The 19,766-nt window shown below is 54.4% G+C and overlaps 1 protein-coding gene across 1 annotated transcript in view; it reads right to left on the minus strand.

Annotated features, from left to right (window-relative positions):
- The window catches only part of FAM3D (FAM3 metabolism regulating signaling molecule D), a 22,030-nt gene extending 2,489 nt beyond the window's left edge, over positions 1-19,541 (minus strand). Inside the window, exons 1-9 of the mRNA XM_023726748.1 lie at positions 19,422-19,541; positions 18,682-18,770; positions 18,207-18,314; positions 16,693-16,713; positions 12,436-12,553; positions 11,096-11,154; positions 6,745-6,795; positions 2,106-2,190; positions 647-773 (exon numbers count right to left, since the gene is read on the minus strand). Coding sequence (XP_023582516.1) covers positions 647-773; positions 2,106-2,190; positions 6,745-6,795; positions 11,096-11,154; positions 12,436-12,553; positions 16,693-16,713; positions 18,207-18,314; positions 18,682-18,694 — 582 coding nt within the window. The 5' untranslated portion in view covers positions 18,695-18,770; positions 19,422-19,541. The remainder of the gene's footprint in view (positions 1-646; positions 774-2,105; positions 2,191-6,744; positions 6,796-11,095; positions 11,155-12,435; positions 12,554-16,692; positions 16,714-18,206; positions 18,315-18,681; positions 18,771-19,421) is intronic.
- Between the last annotated feature and the right edge of the window lie 225 nt (positions 19,542-19,766).

Here is a 19,766-nt window from a genome sequence, read left to right on the forward strand (position 1 = left end):
TCTCTACTGGGAGCTGCAAGAGGCCTCGGAGCCCACCTGGTCCAGGCCTCCCTTTACAGGTGGGGAGACGGAGGCCTGGAGGGAGAGGGGCTCAGCTAACACCACAGCTGGGACCAGAAGCCGGGGTCCCGCCCCCTCACTCAGCCTCCCTCCCTCCGTTCCTTTCTCTCTCGGTCCTTTTCTCCTTTCCGTCCTGTGTTTTCAGCCGCTTATCCCACGTGTGTGCATTTCTCCGTGACCCACCTCCTTGCCACATGGCAAGCCAGCGTCCTGCTGGGGGACTGACTGGTCGGATGACCCTGACCACCGCTGCAAAGGACACGTGGGTGGTCTCTGCCCTGCCCTGTGTGGAGATTCCTTCTCGCAATAAGGCCACTGGTGGGTGAGGGTCAGGGGTCCCTGGCTGGCGCAAACAGTTTGCAAACTGATTACTAACCAAAAGGTTGGTGGTTCAAACCCACCCAGAGGCTCCACAGGAGAAAGCCCTGGCAATCTGCTCCTTTAAAGACCACAGCCAAGGCAACCCTATGGGGCAGTTCTGCTCTGTCACATGGGGTCGCCATGAGTCACAGGTTTACCGGTGTCTTCCGTACCCCCAGCCCACACCTTGTCCCTCTCTGGGGCTGGGAGAGGGCCAGGAACCCACCTGCTCAAAGGGGCTTTTATTCTTGATGTCCTTGGCCCCTAAGAAGACCCAGCTGTCCCGGAACCCGATTTGCTTTGCGTAGGTGCTCCCCAAGTTGGAGAAGAGATTCTTGGCCTCGTCGTTCATTCTGCGGAGGACAGAGAGGACAGGAGGTGTGGCGGTGGGTCAACAGGGAACCAGGTAGTGAGATGGGAGGAGATGAGGTTAGGTTCCCAAGGACATGCCTGCCCTCCTCCGCCCTCCACAGATGCCTGGGTGGAGCGCGTGGAAGGAGGCGCCCGGTCACACTCAAGAAAAAAAGGGCAGAGGGGTCCCAAGCCTTTCTCTCCCAAAGGGGGACTCGGATGGGGCTGGAGAGGTGTTGAAACATTTCTGGTAACAAGTATAATAACATGTTCATTTGAAAACAATGGAAAATCACAAAGAAGTAACTACAACATGCTCACGGTCTCACTCCTCTTGAGAAGCACTGTAAACCATTCATCTTCCCTGTGTCCATTCTTCCCCGTGTCCATTCTTCCCCGCACAGTGGGGGTCACACCAACTGTTTTGTTACCTCCTTTTTTTCACCCTGGTGGCGCAGTGGTTAGGAGCTTGGTCGCTAACCAAAAGGCCAGCAGTTTGAATTCACCAGCCACCCCTCGGAAACCCTGTGGGGCAGTTCTACTCTGTCCTCTAGGGTCACTACGAGTGGGAATCAACTTGACGGCAATGGGTTTGGTTTTTGTTTTTTCCACTTAACCCTAAAGGAGGAGTGTTTTTTCCGTGTCCTAAATACTTCCTATGTCATCATTTTCGCCACAGTATACCATAGTTAATGTACATATAATATTTATTATATCATTTGTTGTTAGGTGCCGGCAAGTTGATTCCGACTCGTAGCGACCCCATGTGACAGAGAACTGCCTCGTAGGATTCCCTAAGCTGTAATCTCTACAGGAGAGGGGCCCTGGTGGTTCAGTGGTTAAGGACTCAGCTGCTAACTGATAGGTGAGCCGTTCGAACCCACCAGCTGCTCCGTGGGAGAAGGGTGTGGCAGTCTGCTTCCCCAAAGATTTATAGCCTTGGAAACGCTATGGGGGCAGTTCTACTCTTTCCTGTCGGGTCGCTATGAGTCGGAATCTTTAAGGGAGAAGATCGCCGGGTCTTTCTCCCATAGAGCTGCTGGGTGAGCTCGAACCACTGACCTGTGGCTTAGCGGCTGAGCGCTTAACCACTGCACCACCAGGGCTCCTGACATCATAGCACATCGTGTACCGCAACACGTCAGCATTTATATAAGCAGCTGGCTATCACGGGACAGGGGGATGGTTTCTGGCTGTCTTTACTCACCATCCACGGCCGTGACGGGCAACCCTACAACATCTTGGTGCACGTGTCTGACTATGGCCCGAGAAGACGGAGCCGTGGCGGAGCAGCAAAGGGGCGCAGGGCTGCGGGGCGGGAGTTACCCACTTACTTCGTCCCCGGGTCGTCGTAAGAGGCCACCAGCACCAGCGTGTCCTCTGTAATTTCCTTAAGGAATTTCACCAGTTTGTTAGGATCTGGAGGAGGGAGAAGAACGAGGTGCTGGTCATTTAGGGAAAAGGACTGCTGGTCGTTCTCGTCTACGTCCCTGAGGAGTAGGAGCAGCCCGGGGTGGGGCTCCCTGCAGCCCTGGCCTGGGGAGAGCTCACGGGGTGGAGTGGGTGGAGTGAGGTGACCCTCATTCAGGGGGTCTGCCTGGGTTCCTGACACTGGAATGTGAAGTTGCCCGGGTGATTCTAATGCACTGCAGGGCTGAGAATCACTGGCCTAGAGGACCCTGTGGGCCTACCCCCAGGGCACCAGGCACAGCCATCTCTCAGGAAGCCTGGGCTTTTGGTGCACCCCTCTCTGCCCCCGCCTCACTGCTTAGGCGCCCAGGCTGTGCGGACTTTAGAGAGGACACCCACATGACCTCAGACGACCCGGACCTCAGAGAGGGAACACTGTCGTTGTTGGGTGCCGTCAAGTCAGTTCTGACTCATGGTGACCCCATGTGACAGAGTAGAACTGCCCCATAGGGTTTCCTAAGTGTAATCTTTATGGGAAGGAGCCCTTGTGGTGCAGTGGTTAAGCACGAGGCTGCTATCGAAAGCTCGGCGGTTCAAACTCACCAGCTGCTCCTCGGGAGAAAGATATGGCAGTCTCATCTGTAAAGATTACAGCCTTAGAAACCCTGTGGGGCAGTTCTACTCTGTCCTATAGGGCTGCTATGAGTTGGAATCAACTAGATGGCAACGGGTTTTAATCTTTATGGGAGCAGATTGCCAGGTCTTTCTCCCGCAGTGCTGCCGGGTGGGTTCGAACCATTGACTTTTCAGTTAGTAGCTGAGCACTTAACATTGAGCCCCCAGGGCTCCTTGAGGGAACATTACCGGAACCCACTGCTGCCGAGTGAACCCGGACTCCTAGCAACCCTATATGACAGAGTAGAATTGCTCCATAGAGTTTCCAAGGCTGTAACCTGTACGGAAGCAGACTGCCACATCTCTCTCCAGCAGAGCAACTGATGAGTTTTGAACTGCTGACTTTTCAGTTAGCAGCCAAGAGCTTACCCACTGTGCCACCAGGCTCCTTGGAGGGAGCATTAGTTTCCTCCAATTGTCCTGCTGACACCAAGGACCGAGGCTCTGTTTGGTGTTATTGTATCTTGAACACTTCCTAACCTTGCTGACCTCTCCATTTAACAGAGAGCAGGCCTCGGCCAGCGTGTGGGGAAGGCATCAGCGTCCAGCTCACTTTAAGGACGCTGATTTGTTTCTGTCGTATTTATTTTCACGGTCACATTCCCTGCAAAACAAACAATAATGCCTTTCTACTTACGGCAGTGTTTCAGTTTCCTTTAAAAAATACATTTATTTAAAGTAGAAAAAGAGTTGGTTTAAAGGAAAATACTAATAATGCAGACGGCACTGAATATGGCACAACTTGTAAAGGAGCCTCTTGGTTAGTGGCTAAAGCATGGGCCATAGCTGTAAAATGAGGATCATTGATAGCCCTGCTCATAGCAGTTTTGTAAAGCTCCAATGTGACAATGACTCTGGGAAAACAGTAAGTGCACTATAATGGACTTAATATTATTAGCAGGATCAGCTACATAACTTGTGGGGTCCAGTGAAAAATGAAAATGCAGCCCCCTTGTTAAAAAATGATTAAGAATTTTCAAGACCATAACAGCATAGGGCTCTCCTAAGCGTTGGGCCCTGTGTAATGACACGGGTCTTATGCCCATGAAGCCACCCTGATTATTAATACTCCCATGGGGATACCTCAGACCTCAGTGGCACAGAAGCCCCAAACAGCTACCACACAGCTCTTTTATTTTTAGTGTGCTTACACGTTTGCCATATATGTTATATGTGGTTCTTGTTGGGTGCTGTCAAGTCGGTTCTGACTCATAATGACCCCATGTGACAGAGCAGAACTGCCTCACAGGGTTTTCTAGGCTGTCATCTTTATCGGAGCAGATTACCAGGTCTTTCTCCCAGCTTGCCGCTGGGTGGATTTGAACTGCCAACCTTCTGGTTAGCGGCCGAGCGCTTAACCGTCACCGCACCAGGGCTCCTTCACAGCAGCTCTTTTAATGAAACGGCCCTTGAGGCTTTAAGACAAAAAGTTGTTGTTGTCAGTTGCCATCTTAAAGTATCCGTGTTTTGGGTGAGCTGTCTGCAGATACTAAGATCTGGCTCTTTTCTGGGATGGACAGTGCATATTTGGGAAAAATAAAGTGTGCCTTCTGTTAATCATTTTCTCACTTAAAACAATCATTTGCCTCTTTTCTTTCCTGTGGAATGGGGCAACTTGTCCTTCAGATACTTCTGGTACCCGTTCCCCATCGCCCACGGCTAGTCCAAGTTCGTGAAAGCATTGAGAACTTAGTTTCGTCTTTTTTTTTCCTTTCATCCTGACAGCTGACCTCCTTGCTTCAGAATCATCTGGATGGGGTGATGGAAGGAGGAAAGGGAAGAGAGAAGACTAAATTCGCTTCCCCTGGCCCCTCCAGCAGCCAAGATGGGCCCTTTCACACCAAAGATTGCAGGTTCTCATTTATCCCTCAAATCCATCTTCTGAGGGAACACTATAATTTTAGAGACGGAGAAACCGAGGCTCAGATGTGCCACTTCCTCAGGTCTGCAGCCCCAAGTCTCTGCCTCCAGAGAATGGGCCTTTCACAGAAACCTGGCCCCAGGCGACCCGTGTCGGTCATCTGCAGGGCCCAGCAGGGGAGCGAATGAAGGTCTCTGGTTCATGTCCCTGCTCTTCTCACCCCTGTCCTCGGTTCTGTCCTGACCCAGAAGGGCCTTGCACATCAGCATGTGGACACCCCAGTCTGCGTGCAAGCTCCATTCACAGCCGCCCCCTTCTGCATCAGCAACCCCCTCCCCCATCCTAGGGGTGAGCTCAGATGACACCGCTGGGGAGAGGCCTACACGGGCCCTGGATGTGGGCTCCGGGCTGGCACATCCCTGACCCTGCAGACTCCTCACCCACGAGGTGGGATGGGGCTGGAGGAGGACAGCGCAGGGCCCTTGGACACCCCAGGCCCAGCCCAGGGGCCCAGCTGACTGTAAGGGTGGCATGCAGACCACCAAGCCAAACACCCCCGGGTGTGGCCTCTGGCAGCAGATCCCCATTTTCCATGTGTCAGCAGCTTCCTGTGTTTGTAAAGCCAAGAGGTCTTCTCAGCCTCAGCTGGTGGTGACTTTCTGCCCCGGGGCTCAGGTGTTTAGGTAGGTTTTCCTGGGAGTTGATGCAAATATAGGGGACTCTGGAGAGAGGAAACACAGCTGTTCGGGAGCAGCACAGCTTTCTTTCCACCCTGGGAGGCGGTGTCTGGGGTTAGAGGCCACACATGCTCTGCCCAGAGCAGGTCTCAGGGAGATGGGAGGGAAACTGAGCCCAGATGGTGCCCGAGACAGGGCTGGAGCTCAGTTCATCTGTCATGAGGGGAACCAGTCCTTGCAGGGCCTGGGTCTCTGCCTGTTTGCAAAGCTCAGGGAACCTGCTGGGCTGCCACTTGTTGAGGCTCCTTGGACCTGAGGGAGGCTGGGTTGCCAGGGGGCCAGTAGGCTGGCATCCGGGGCCTGGGGCTGCACCCACCATCTTTGGAAGATGCCAGGAGTGCCAGGTGAGAGTCCTTCTCTTACCCACGGCTGTGCCAGGTGGCTGGTTGGTGAGGAAGCTGCTGGTGGAAACTCAGATGCTCGGAACGCCAGTCCACATACACCAGTACCCTGTCCTGCTGGGCTGTGCTAAGAGCAGGAGGACAGTGACTTCCTAAGGCTTGGGGCTGGGGTGGCCACATGTGGCCATGTGCACAGAGAACCTCAAAAGCATGTCTGTGCAGAGAGAAGAAAAGAAATCTGCAGAAAGACACAGATTGCTCAGAGCCTCAGAGTTGTCCTTTCTGGCCTTGGGAAGCCTTGCCCCGACCCTGCTCCACTAGAGGCCCTGGTGACCTCAAAATAAAATGCCCTTGGCCTGCCTGAGCTTAAATGGGGATAGCAGCCAGGATGCCCTTGTCCTGGGCACTTCAGTGCACCCATGCCTGTCCTCCATCTGCCAGCGCCCACATTTCCTTGCCTGAGGACTTGCTCTGTTCTCTGGATCCCACTTCGCTGCCCTCAGGGCAGGCCCTAAGTGCTGGACGTGCCAAGGAATGACAGGGATGAGCACCCCAGCTCCTTGGACCAGACTGGGATGTCTCTGAGGTGTGTGGCCGACACTGGCCCCAGAGTTCCCCAGTGGGATGGAGTCCCCGTTGCCCACGGTGGTAAACGACTTGATAACGCACTCTGTATCAGCTTCCCTCCCTTCCTTTCCACTCCTCTACTGCTGCTTGCTGAGAGCAGCTCCCACACAAACCACTGCACCAGAATCCTTGTCTTGGGATCTGCGTCAGGGAGAGCTCAAACTAAGAAAGGAGGAGGCAGTTTCAAAGGCAGCAGGAGGACTCTTAACCCCCAAAGCAGCTCTTTCTGTTTGTCTCCCGTATAAGCCCGCCTCCATGGGCTCCCGGCCACAGGAAGCAGCTCAGCCCACACCGTGACTTCAGGACCAAAAGAAGCACCTACCTCCGGAGTACATGTCAAAGTAGCTATGTTTCAGCATCGCTCCCGTAGTTCCTAAGGGTTTAAGAGAGCGGAGCCATTATTTTCCGTAACACACGTCATCCTGCCTGTCACTTTGCTGAAAATGGCTACTCTTTGGGTTCCATGTCTAAGGATTAAACATATAATAATAGAATAAAAACAGCTCCTGTAGAAAGCATGCAGGCGCCCAAAGCTGTTGGGCTGATCTGAGATGTACAAGAACATAACGGTTGAGGGCTTCTGGAACAGAACAGACTCTAACCAGTCAGAGTCTCTGTTCTGCCCTGCACTTCCTAACATGTGACTTAGCATGCTAACCTCCGTTTCAAAAAACTCCCCGCTGTAGAGTTGATTCTGATTTATGGCGAACCCATGTGTTACAGGGTAGAGCTGCTCCATAGGATTTTCTGGGCTGTAATTTTTATGGAAGCAGATCACCAGGTCTTTCTTCCACGGCGCTGCCGGCTGGGTTCGAACTGCCATTTTGATTGTAGCCAAGTGCAAACCTTTTGCTAACACCCAGGGACCTCTAATTTCATCATTAAACCAAAAAAGCCATTGCCATCGAGTCGATTCTGACTCATAATGACCCTATAGGACAGCGTAGAACTGCCCCATAGGCTTTCCAAGGCTGTGATCTTTACGGAAGCAGACTGCCACAGCTTTCTCCCACAGAGCAGCTGGTCAGTTCCTTTCACCTCCCTTTTGGTTAGCGGCCCAGCGCTTTTAACCACTGTGCCACCAGGGCTCTTCCCCTATACATTAAGAAAAAAACCAAACCCATTATTACCGTGGAGTCAATTCCAACTCAAAGTGACCTTACAGGACAGAATAGAACTGCCCCATAGGGTTTCCAAGGAGCGGCTGGTGGATTCAAACTGCAGACCTTTTGGTTAGCAGACATAGCTCTTAGTCCCACCTAAACAGAAAATGTGCAATTTGAGTTCTCAAACTCCTGCAGACAAAGGGGTTTGCTCTGGGCTGAATGTTACTCAGTTTCCCCAAGTTCAGTAATCTTGAATCGCGTTTGCGAGTTTTGCCTGGCGAGGATTTGTTGTTGTTAGGTGCCGTTGAGTTGGTTCCAACTCATAACGACCCTATGTACACTAGAACGAAACACAGCCCGGTCCTCCGCCGTCCTCACAAACGTTGCAGTGCTTGAGCCCACTGAGAAATTGAAGTGTCCAAAGCCTCCAGGAATGGGTTTTTCTGCAGGAAAGGTGCAGTTCTCAAGCACGGCCACTAGACGGGGATGTTGCAGAGGCAATCGCCACACTACATTGCCTCCACTGTTGGTTGATTTCTGAAATGGGGAGCTGTACCCTCAAGGGCACCGCAGCTCTCCTGCTTGGGGGTGGGGGCAGGCTCACCTTGCAACCCCTTCAGGATTCTTGGAGCCACGTAGCGTCCAAGCCCCCTGGGGAGCTTCACCTGAAAGGGGGCCTGTGAACGCCTGAAACTGCTTTTATGATTGTTGTTTTTTCTGAAATGGTGGGGGTAGGGTGGGGTGGAGAGTAGTTTAAACAGTTTCTCTTGACACTCTGACCTCTTAAAGGTTAAGAACTACGGATCTGGCCAGTCATCCCCGGTCTAAGGCTGCGAGGCAAGAGATGAACCCCGCTGGTTTTTATCCGGATGAATCTAAGGGTGCAAAGCACACACACGCTTCACTCCCTAACCTCTCTTCTTAGCAAGCCTTTTGTTCTTCCGGCTCATTATACAGATGGGGTCTCTGAGGCCCTCAGAGTGATTTGTCAGGCTTCGCCACAGCTGGTAGGTGCTGCATACATGCTTATAGATATTGCTAGCCCTGGTGGTGCAGTGGGTAAAGTGATTAGTTGCTAACCGAAAGGTTGGCGGTTCAAAACCACCATGCGCTCCACGGGAGAAAGGTGTGGCAGTCTGCTTCCGCAAAGATTTACAGCCTTGGAAAATCCATGTGGTCAGTATGAGTTGGAATTGACTCAATGGCAGTGGGTTTGATTCCCGCCCCCGCTTTGGTTTAGGCAGGTAGTTCAACTGAGCAATTAACACTTGGAGTTAGCGTGCTCTAGATTTGAATCTAGATGATTCTGTGCGTTGGCTGCGTGACCTTGAGCAAGTTGCTTAACTTCTCTTAGCTTCTTTCCAATGCTTACCTGGAAAATGGGGCTATTGAGCATAGCTCCATTCCAGCCCTGTGCGCAGGTTGAGATGGCTAGCACACATTAAGCGTCTAATACATGTTAGCTCTTACTGTCATTGATGGCTGTTCTTATCCAGTGGCTTTGTGGGGGGTGGACAGGAGGATGTTCAAAGAGGTTTTCCCAGGTGGTGGCGCATTTAGGGGAAGAGAAACCCAACAGATTTCAGCCAGGTCAGCTGCAGCTGGAGGCATTTCCTGCCCTCCTCACCGCGGGGTGCGTGAAGATTGCAGGGAACAGTGGATAAGCTGAGGCCCCTCCAGTCTTCTGGAGCCTGGTATGTGCCAGACTGCATGGAGACCAGCCTGAATGGCCGCGCCCGTCCCCACAGGAAGGAACTCAGGACTGCAGGGCCACTGTCTGACGGCCACTTTCTGAAGGCGGAAGTGAAATGGGCTTTGGCTCCCGTCAAGAGCTCGGAGTCTGTGCAGCCGTCTTGCCCTTCCCTGCCCGAGTCCTTCTCAGGCCCCCAGGAAGTTGGCCAAGGCTGCCCTCTGACACCCCTCCAGGCAGTGCCCCATTCTGCTGCAAACGGAGACCTCCCACCGACTCAGCAGGGTTCCTTGGTGGAGGGTCTTCCAGGAGCAAAGTGCCACAGCTTCGGTAGACCTGGGCTCAAGTCCCACCCTGCCACTCCTAAGTGTGGTCACGAGAAGCCTGCCATCCCCCTGCACATCGCTGTACCCTTCTCTGTATTGCCTTGACCTTTGTCCTAGGAAGTGGCTTACCAAAAACCCAAACCCGTTGCTGTCGAGTCAATTCTAACTCATAGCGACCCTGTAGGACAGAGTAGAACTGCCCCATAGGGTTTCTAAGGAGCAGCTGGTGGATTTGAACTGCTGAACTTTTGATTAGCAGCCGAGCTCTTAACCACCACACCACCAAGGCTCTGGGAACAGCTTAGAGCCAGGGAAATGGCCTGTGTCCCCATGTAAGAGACAGAGGAAGGCCTTGGTGGGGGCCACGCCACCTGGTCCTTCCCTGATAGCTGCAAACCCAGCCCCTCCTGCCATGCCCCTACTTGAGGCTCAGCCTGTGGTCCAGCCTCCCCTTCGTCACTTGTTGGAGACGCAGGGGCAGCGAGCTGTGGGTCTCTTCTGGGTCTCCCTGCCTCTACCTTCCCCTCTCCAAACCAGAAGGAGGTTTCTAGAATGCAAGGCTGGCCACTCATGCTCTGCTCACAGCCTTTCAGTGGATCCCTACTGCCCTCAACTTCAAGTCCACCCTCCTGAGCAGGGCAGGGGGCCTCTCACCACGGCTCACGTCCATGTTTCCACCAGGAAGAGCCTCTATTGACTTCATGAGCCCATCTCCTTTCTCCCTTCCCTGCTCCTGCCTGGGAGGAGCTTACCCCCACTCTTCTCCTGGCCAACGCCTACTCATCCTCAATGGGCCATCACCTCCCTCTGGAAGCCTTCCTGACTACCCCTTCCCCCGCCCAACTTTTCATCCCAGTTCCCACAGCTGGCCGTGCTTCCTTCTCCTCAATAGATGCTCGCCACGCTGTGATGGTCTGTGAACCTCATGGACACCCTCAGGGGCTGTGGCCACGGCCTGTCCTAGTTCTTGGCTGACCCCAGTGCCTGTACAGCGCTTGGACCACAGAAGCTGCTGTTAATATTTGCTGAACAAATGAATGAAGGCATGCACTCAGCACTTGGCCCCACATTATGCGTGCCGGTGTAGGCTGGGAGGGCCTTGAGGACAGGTCATGTTCCATAGGAAAGTGAATCCTCCTGGGATACGGAAAGGCCTGGCTAGGATCATGGGCAACCAGTAACTAGTTGCTGTCAAGTCCATTCCGACTCGTGGTGACCCCACGTGTGTCAGAGCAGAACTGGGCTCCACGGGGTTTTCGGTGGCTGGTTTTTCAGAAGTAGATTGCCAGGCCTTTCTTCTGAGGTGCCTTTGGGTGGACTTGAACCTCCAACCTTTCGGTTAGCAGCCAAGCGTGTGAGTAGGAGGGGTCTTTTAGACCTCCTGTTCCCACAGCCAGCCACGCGCTCCCCTCAGCACGGTGGCACCAGCACAGCCCCGGGCACCTGGTAGACGCTCAGCCAGTGTTTGTTGAATGAGTGTGCAACGCCCTCCCTAGTGCTAACAGTGTGGTGGGCACTGGAGGGCCCTCTGGGGGGCGGGTGAGCACTCACCATTGACCAGGGCGATGTTCAGGCCTCTGCCCACGTTGTTTTTCACAGGGCTCATGATCCTGAAGAAGAGCAAGAACAGCAACACAGCAGTTGGTCTCCGAGTGTGGAAAGAACACTGCTTTCGTGACTCCGGACGAGAGGGGCCCACAGGGAGCAATGCAGAAGCTTCAGGAAACACACGGAGTCATCTGGGCCATCTGTTTGCTGCTGGAAGCAGCAGGACCCCTCATGGCTGTTTGGAGGAGGGAGGTCCCTGCCTGGGGCCCTGTGGTATTGAAGGCAGTGCCCTCCCACCCCCACCTCCAGCCCCTGGCTGTGAGGCCTGAATGCTAGGAGGAAGGCAGAACCCTAAGAGCTGCTGCTCTCCTGAGTCTGGGTTCCCCACGTGGAGCCCAGCACCCACACCCCGGTATTCTGGAGCTCCTTGGGAGAACTATCTTTCCTCTACTCTCGGGTCGGTGGTTCTCGGGATGGCCCTCTCCCTCCCAGGCCTGGATGCGCCACAGTGATTGGGCTACTTGTGGTCACGTGACCCAGGCCAGTTAATGAGACCCAGTCTTGAGAGTTTTGCAGGGACAATTCAGAAGAGAAAGCTCTCTTCCCAGTAGGGGGCTAGGCTGAGATACTGTGTCAACCCAGGTGGGGTTCTCCCTCCTGGACCACATGGAGAAGCCCATTTGCAGTAGGGAATACCAAAGCTAAGAGACAGAGGAAAGCAGAGTCAAGGCTGGTGACAGAGGGAGCCCTGAAGACACAGTTTGAACCCCTGGATCAAGCTGGACCTGAAGCCTGCTGCCTCTGGCCTTTTGGGCATGGGAACCAATGAATTCCTTTTTTTTTTTTTAAGCAAGTTGAGGTTGGGTTCAAAATCCTGACAAAAACACCTGTCCTCTGGCTTCTTTGTAGGAAGCACTTGCTGTCCGAGGGTCTTTACTATCTGGGTTGGATTCTAGGTCCACACCTACTACATGCAGGCTTTGATGCCATTTTTGAGCCCTCCCTGCAGCCACCTCTGTGAGAAGCCCAGTAGTTTGGCTGCCAGACAGACCTGAGTTCAGATTTTGGCTCTGCCTTCGGCTGGCTGGATGATCCCGAGTCTCAATGTCCTCCCCTTTACAACAGGGATAATGACAGTGTTGAAGGAGTGAAGGGGACCATGCTGAACAACACGGAAGCTGTTAGGATCATTGTTACTTGTGACTCACCCACCCCAGCAGATAAGGAAGTCTGAGGAAGGTGTGGGCTGGTCTCACGGCCTGCCCACCGCAGCCTGGGAATTCGCCAGTAAATGAAGGAATGCAAGAAAGAAAAGACAAAGCAGGAGCCCCTCAGGTACTTACACTTGGTTTTCGAAACACATGGAAGGGCCCACGACGTTGGCAGCCCCGCTGCTGATTTTAAATGCAAAGAAGTTGCCTGGGCAGGGCTTGCTGAGGCCGCACTTGGACCTGACCGGTCCTGTGGAGGGAGCAGAGCAGCTCGGGAGGGGTCTGGGGTAGGAGGAGAGGGCCTGGAGCGGGCTCAGGACTCAGCTCCTCCCTGTGAGCCTTCTCTGACCACCCGTTCTGTGCTCCCGCCTGCCTTCAGCAGCCCCACCAAAGCACACGCGGCCCTGGGTCCTGCCTCCTGACTGCGGGTCTCATCACCCAGAATCGAGCTTCCTGGGCTTCCCATCACGGCACAACCCTGGCTCAGCGCAGGCCCTCGGCAAACGGGTGGGTGGGACGAGCGGCGGTTAACCAGAGTCACTGTGATGAAGGGGTTCTCCCGGGAGCCTAGCTCTCGGGCCACAGCACCATGATTAAGGTGACCACCACAGCAGGGTCTGCGCACCTGGAGGCCCTGTCGACAACACCTGGGCCCCGGCATGGAGGTTAGGAGCGCCTCTTGCCAGCCTGGTGACCTTGGCAAATCCTTCAACCTCTTTGTACCTCATCTTCCTTGCCTGTAAAATGGGATAGTTATGGTGTCTTCCCCACAGGGCTCTTGTGAGGAATAAATGAGACGTGGTTAATGCCCAGACACACTGGCTATTATTCTCCTTGTTCATTCATACATCACTGAGCACCTACTATGTGTTGGGCTCTGGGATACAGCAAGGAACAGGCTGGTGGCTCCAGCCCTCCCACTCGGGGCTTGGCACGGTGCTGGGGACCCGTCAGCACTCGGTACGTGGCCCCTCTGTTGACCAGAGCTGTAATCAAGACCCAAGGCCTCTCCACAGGACAAACCCAGGAGGCCTGTGAATGGCAGACAGTCTGAACAGACCCGAAGGACCCAAAGACACAGCCGTGAGCTGCTCAGCCCTCCGCGGCCTCCTTGTGAGCTGGGATGTCATCTGCGCTTTCTGCCTGGCAGGGTATAATTTATATTAATGCGTGTTTTTAACACCACCTGACAGCTCAGAAGGCACCATTAGGGACGGCTGGATAAACATGGAATTAGGGAACTTTCACCTTCGAAGGGAAAGCAGAGATTCTACCTCCGTGTTTCCCTCCTCCAGCTCTGCTGGCACTGCACTGGCGCAAACCCACAGGCTTTCCAGCAGAAGCTCACACAGCCACGCGCTTGCTGGGTGCTGGGCACTTTATTGTCTTGTTAAATCGTCCCTGCCTCTGGCACACAGTTAAAACCAGTTGCCAGCCAGTTGATTCTAACTCATGGTGACCCTGTGTGTGTCAGAGTAGAACTGTGCTCCATAGGGTTTTCAATGGCTGATTTTTTGGGGGAAGTAGATGGCCAGACCTTTCTTCTGAGGTGCCTCTGGGTGGACTCAAACGACCAGTCTTTAGATAAGCAGCTGAACGCTGTAACCGTTTGCACCTCCTGGGGATCAGTGGTAGGCAGCAGGTACTTGGTGAATACTCATCGAATGAACATATAGAACATTTGGGCCAGGCTGAGCCTGAGGCTGGGAGTCTATAGGGTGCTTTTAGGTGAATCAGGAAAAGTGCCCTCTGGGTGGAGGCAGCTCACAGGGCAAGTCTCGCTGAGCCCATGGCACCTTCCAGGAGGGTGAAAGGAGCCGCTTCCTAGAAATGGAGGCAGCCCACGCCTGGACATCCCGCTGGGCAGAGTGGGCAGCCCTGACGATCAGGGGCCCCCTTCCCCCTAGCTATAGCACACCCAACGGATGGGTGTAACCGAAGCTCAAACCAGCACCGCTATCATCCAGAGCACGAGGGCAGGAGTGGAGATACCCCCAGGGGTGTTGGGAGAGAGTTGGCCCTCAGGCCTGCAGCTCAGGAGAGACACTGGGCGGGAGACGTGAGCCCCGCTCCCTCCCCAGGCCCTCCGGACCAGAGCCCCATGAGAGGACCAGCCTCTGCCTGGCAGAGGAGAGATCTGGGGAGGGGTCCTCTGGTCTGCCACGGCTTCTCTCCTGCACCCTCCCTCAGGCCCCCACATCCCGCCACCTGTCCCCTTATGGAGATGCCTGCTTACTTTTGAGACCTGAGGGTCTCACCTATGCTGGGGGGATTATTGCAGGCCTCAGGGACCACCCCCAAGTTTGCCCAGAGCTTAATCAACTGCAGCTAAGTCTGATAAACCCGATGTCAGTAAGCCGGCTTAAGCAGGCTTTTCCGGAATTGATTTTCTGACCATGCAGCCTTCACGGACAAGCTGCTGGAGGAAGGGGGTGATGCCCAGGGGTCTCGGCTGCTGCGAGGCAGGGTGTTTGTTCTCTGGGCTCTGGCTTAGGGGGCTGCCCCCACCTGCTGCCTCTCACCCTGAGGCCCACCCACTCAGAGAAGCCCTAACTCTATTGCTGAGAGCATGGGGCTGGCATTACCAACAGCACTAGACTTGGAGGTTGCCCCTAGGTGGTGTAAACAGTTAACACCTCTGCTGCTCACAGAAGAGTAGGAGGTTCAAGTCCGCCCAGTGGTGCCTCAAAAGAAAGGCCTGGCGATCTACTTCCTCCCCAAAAATCAGCCAGTGAAAACCCTATGAGCACCATTCTACTCTGACACACATGGGGTTGCCATGAGTTGGAGTCGGCTTGATGCCGGCTGGTTTGCTGTAGGGGTAGGGAGGGGGTGTCAGAGAACCTGGACTCCGGTCCACTCTTCCACTAACCCGCTGTATGACCTGCCGGGGATCTCCCCCTTTACCTTTGCCAACTGTAAACTGAGGGGGTTGATTTAGATCAAGATTATCAAGTAGGTTTCCTCTTAAATGTCAGTTTGGATCTACTGTTGGTGGCTTAATGAAAAGCTCCTAAGGCTGCCCATGGGCTTGGAGGGAAGGCATGATGGGATTGATTGGTGATGTCTACCATGGCAGTGGGCAGGGTGGGAAGCAGCATGAGTGCTTGGATTTGCCATCCCCTCAGCTGATGATGTCTAAGTGTTTGTTCTGCACCAAGATGCCGTGACTGTGTGTCTGCTTCAGAGTATGACTCAGGAGAATTCAGGAAGATGGGGGGCTGAGGGTGTGAGGGTGAATGGTTTCTGTTGATTCATACAGCCTTTGCTCTCTGTAATCCCACAGTGCACTGGGGCATCCAAGTCCTTCTTGATTGGGTAGAATCCTATTCTTGGAGCAGCATCCCTCTTCAGAGCCACCACCATGCTGGGTGGGGGAGGGAGGGGGCCTGAGGTGCCTCTTGCAAAGAGTTGTTGAGAGGGTGGGCTCTGGAGGAGCCAGCGAGATTGGCTCCCACTCCACCACTTACACTGCGTGGCCTTGCTTAAGCCGGCTCACCTTCCGGAGCCTCAGTCTTATCATTTATAAAGTGGGGATAATTACAGCACCCACATGGGGCTGTTGTGAGGCCGCCAGGAGAGGCCCGTGAAGCTCGGCACAGTGTCTGGCACACAGAGGCACTAGCACTGTTACTGTCATCGTCATTGCTGCCGCCTCCCTTCCAGCTCCTCGGAGCCTTGAGAGCCTTCTGAAGCCCTGCTGAGATGCCTGCAAGGCTTCGAGGTCCTCGTCATTCCTGCCCCTTTGGGGCTTTAGCCCACCCCCTAGTGCTCACTGTCCCTGACTCTCCAGCCAAGGCCCTCACTGCAGCCTGTGTGTTCCTGCCTCCAGGCCTTTGTGTGGGCCGTTCCTTCCTCCACAAGCTTCCAACCGCCTCATCCTCCAGGGCACAGCTGAAAGCCTCTTCCCTAAACCACCCCCCCACCCCCCCAACCTGGAGCACTTTTCCCTGCCTCTCCTGGGACATTGGCACTTCTACCCCACCAGACAATCAGCATCCTCTCTGTTTGTTGGGACCCCGGTGGTGCCTGGCACGTGTCCCGGTATCTTGGAGCAGGAACCATGAGCCAAGCCTGGGTTCCCTGTGATCATGGGCACAGCCCCTGTCCTGAGGGCTCCCAGCCAGATGGGGGACTCAGAGAGGGGAAGGGCAGGGCAGGGGCTGTGATGGAGGAAGCAGGGGGGGCATTGCTGACAGCGGGGTGGGGGGACTGGCGAAGGGGGGCTGTCTGAATGGCTGGGAGGGGGCTACCCCTGCCACAGGGCTCTGGGACCTCGAGCACCACCATGGCCACAGAAGAGGGCCGGGTAGACCGTGGGTAGACCTGGGAGCAGAGACCCTGGGACATCTCACCCTAGGGAAATCGGGGGGCTGAGTGGATACTCACGGATCTCCTTGGTGGCCGGACCTGACGGAAGAGAAGACAAAACCTGGTAAGGGAGAAAGCACTTTGGGCCCCCTGTGGGATGGAGGTTGCGGGCTGGGGGCTGGGGTTCTATATCAGGTCTCCTACCACCAGTGGTAGGACCTAGAGGACAGGCCCTCTGGTGGGAACAGAACTGCCAGGGGAGGGAACTCTCCACGGACAATGAATACATTGTTTTTGTCCATTGATGTCTCCCACACATACAGAGTCTCCATGTGTCCCTCAGGGGGCTGTCCATCCTGCAGTCCCCCACCCCTGCCTCCAAGGCCTCAGGAGTAGCATGTGACCCAAGCTGGGCAAATTATAACACTACATTCCTCTGGCAGCAGTCATTCGTCCAGAGCTGGACACGTGAATCCAGCAAAGCCAATCAGAGCCCTTCCCTAGGTTAATATATGGCCCTGGGAGAGAGAGAAGTGCCTCTTTCAGCTAAGCTAGGAGATGAGCCTCTGGAGATCTGGTGGCCACATGCCCACCTCAGAGAGGAAGCTGCCCATGGAATAAGGTTAAGTAGCAACAAGCATTCTGACTTGTGGACCATGCTCCACACAAAGCAGCCAAGCAAAGGGCCCTCAGACGCTGGAATGTGGACTTATGTTAAAGACCAGCAACCTGGGAAGCTCTGCGCACTCCGGGGCCACCACAGGTTATTATGCTTGACAGTGTCAGAGGAGGTGGTCGTCGGTCTTTAAAGAGGACAAATCCAGGCGTCTAAGTCCCTTCCCTTCCTTCCTTCCTTTGCTGAGAAAAGGTTTGGACCTGGGAGACCTGGGTTTCCATATCTATGCTGACATCCATCTATCCATCCATCCATCCATTCAGCAAATGTGTGCTGAGCACCAGCTCTGGAGGGATGTACACAAGACAAAATCCCTGCCCCCAGGAAGCTCATATTCTCCGGAGCAGAGGCAGGAAAACACCAAGTAACAAAGGGATCAACAACATAATAACAGGTTATGATGATGCTCTGAAGGAAGCAGGCTGACGTGAGAGAGGGTAAACGTGGAGGGGGGTGCGGCTGCAGCTGGAGTGGTCAGGGAAGGCCTCTTTGAGGCGGTGGCTGTGAGTGGAGACCTGAAGGCTGAGAAGGAGCTGGCCATGGGGAGAGCTGCGTGAAGAGGGTTCCAGGCAGAGGGGTAGCCGATGTAGGTGGAACCACTCAACACATGGACAGTTTTCCTTTCTCTCCCTCCTTCTCTCCCATCCCCTGTCCTTCCTTCTTCACCTCTTCCCTCCTGGGGTCCCCTTTCCAACACAGTTCTTAATGCAGGCGTACATTTTCCGGGCTTTGGAACACTTCTCTGTTCCCATGGGCTCCAGCCTTCCTGGCCTGGAGGTTCACCCCCAGTCTCCCCTCACTCCCCACTCAAAGGCAGTCCCTTGCCCTGCCATGCCCGGCTGTCTCCTGGGTCCGGGGTGGAGGGAGGAATTTTGGCTCTGCGCTCAGTTCTGGTCCACAGACCCTGCCCACTCACGCAGCCATCGGGGCAGGCGGATGGTTTTCACGCTGAAGCTGATATAGGAACGGATAAACATGCAGGTGGTGACCACAGCGAAGACGAGGGCCAAGAGGCGGAGCACACCTGTGGAGCACGGTGACAGTGAGGAGATGCCGGGAGACGCACCGCGCAAGACCCCACCTTTTTAAGATACAAAAGTACATTATGGACTTGGACGCTCTGGGAATGTGAGAGGCAGTTCAGCAGCCCAGGCCCTCAGAGGAGATTTTTTGTGCCGAAGTTTCTCAAGGCCTCCAGGCTGGAGGCAGGAAGTCGTCTTTGCTGCTCTTCCAGGCTCCCCTGGACTGGTCTCCCTCTGTGCTCTGGCTGAACATCTGAGAGCACTGCCCGAGTGGACACAGTCAGGCCACCTCTGAGCCCAGGGATGGGGGGCCCTGCTGACAGTTCAGACCCTGCACTTGCACCCTAAGCTCCTCAGAGCCCGTCCTACCTGATGCTCTCATCCTGTGAAGAGCGGTTTGGGGTCAGCGTTATCCTGTGCAAGAGAAGAAAATCAGACTGGAAACTGGAAACTGGAATCTGAAAAGGAACGAAACTGAAGATCAGGAACAGGGACGTCGAACTGAGCAAACCAGGGTCCTGTCAGCTGGTTCCTCGCTGTCTGCCATGTGAAACGGGGCAATTTTCCTCCTTGTCCCTCTGCCTCCACCCCTCCTTCATTTCTGCCCCTGAAGTTTATATTCAATTCAAGACGCCATTTTATGAGTGCAGAAATTGGCAAGCAGAGGAACGTCTCCTGGAGGATTTGATGTATTCACTTATCCATCCATCCATTTGTATGTCCTCCCTCCCTCCCTTCCATCCATCTATCCACCCATCCATCCTTTCATGCATCCATCTACCCATCCTTTTTTCCTTCCACAGCTTTGAACCCCCCCAGCACATCTCTGGAGACTTTAGGAAGGGAGGACTGGGCTGGTGGTAACTGTCCTCCGCCCTGGACCTCCCAGAGCCAACCAAGGGCCTGTCTCCTCTCCTCAAGTCTCTAGAAAAATGCGACCTTCTCTAACTGGAATGACATTCTTCCACCGCTCTTCCTTTCCCCTTCCCACGCCACAATCTTCTTTACCCTAAGAATCCTTCTCAACAGACATGGACTCCAAAGCCCACCCCCTCAAGGACACAGACCCAAGAAGGGACACCTGACAGTGTTGCCTTCTGGGGCCTCACCATTCTGGGACGTGCTTTCTGCAGACCAAGGCGGCTAGGCTGGACCCGTGCTCCCTCGTATATGAATAACAATAGCAGCAACCACAAAGCCACCTCTCCCGCCCTGTTCCCACCCCTCCAGGCCTTCCGGGTTAGAAAACTGAGCTGTTGCCCAGCTCCACCCACAGAAATTCTGTAAAACTTTAACTTCCTGAAATTTGAACTACTAATTATTATTACTATTTTTTTTACGATACTGAAGTATATTATGAATTTGAATGCTCTCAGGGGCCCAGGACATTCTATAGGGTCACCCACGCTGTGTGGAGTATCAGAGAAAGCTGGAGGCTGGACAGGATGGAAGGA

Source organism: Trichechus manatus, unplaced genomic scaffold, assembly GCF_000243295.1.
Source record: "Trichechus manatus latirostris isolate Lorelei unplaced genomic scaffold, TriManLat1.0 scaffold00001, whole genome shotgun sequence".
NCBI classification, from domain to species: domain Eukaryota; kingdom Metazoa; phylum Chordata; class Mammalia; order Sirenia; family Trichechidae; genus Trichechus; species Trichechus manatus.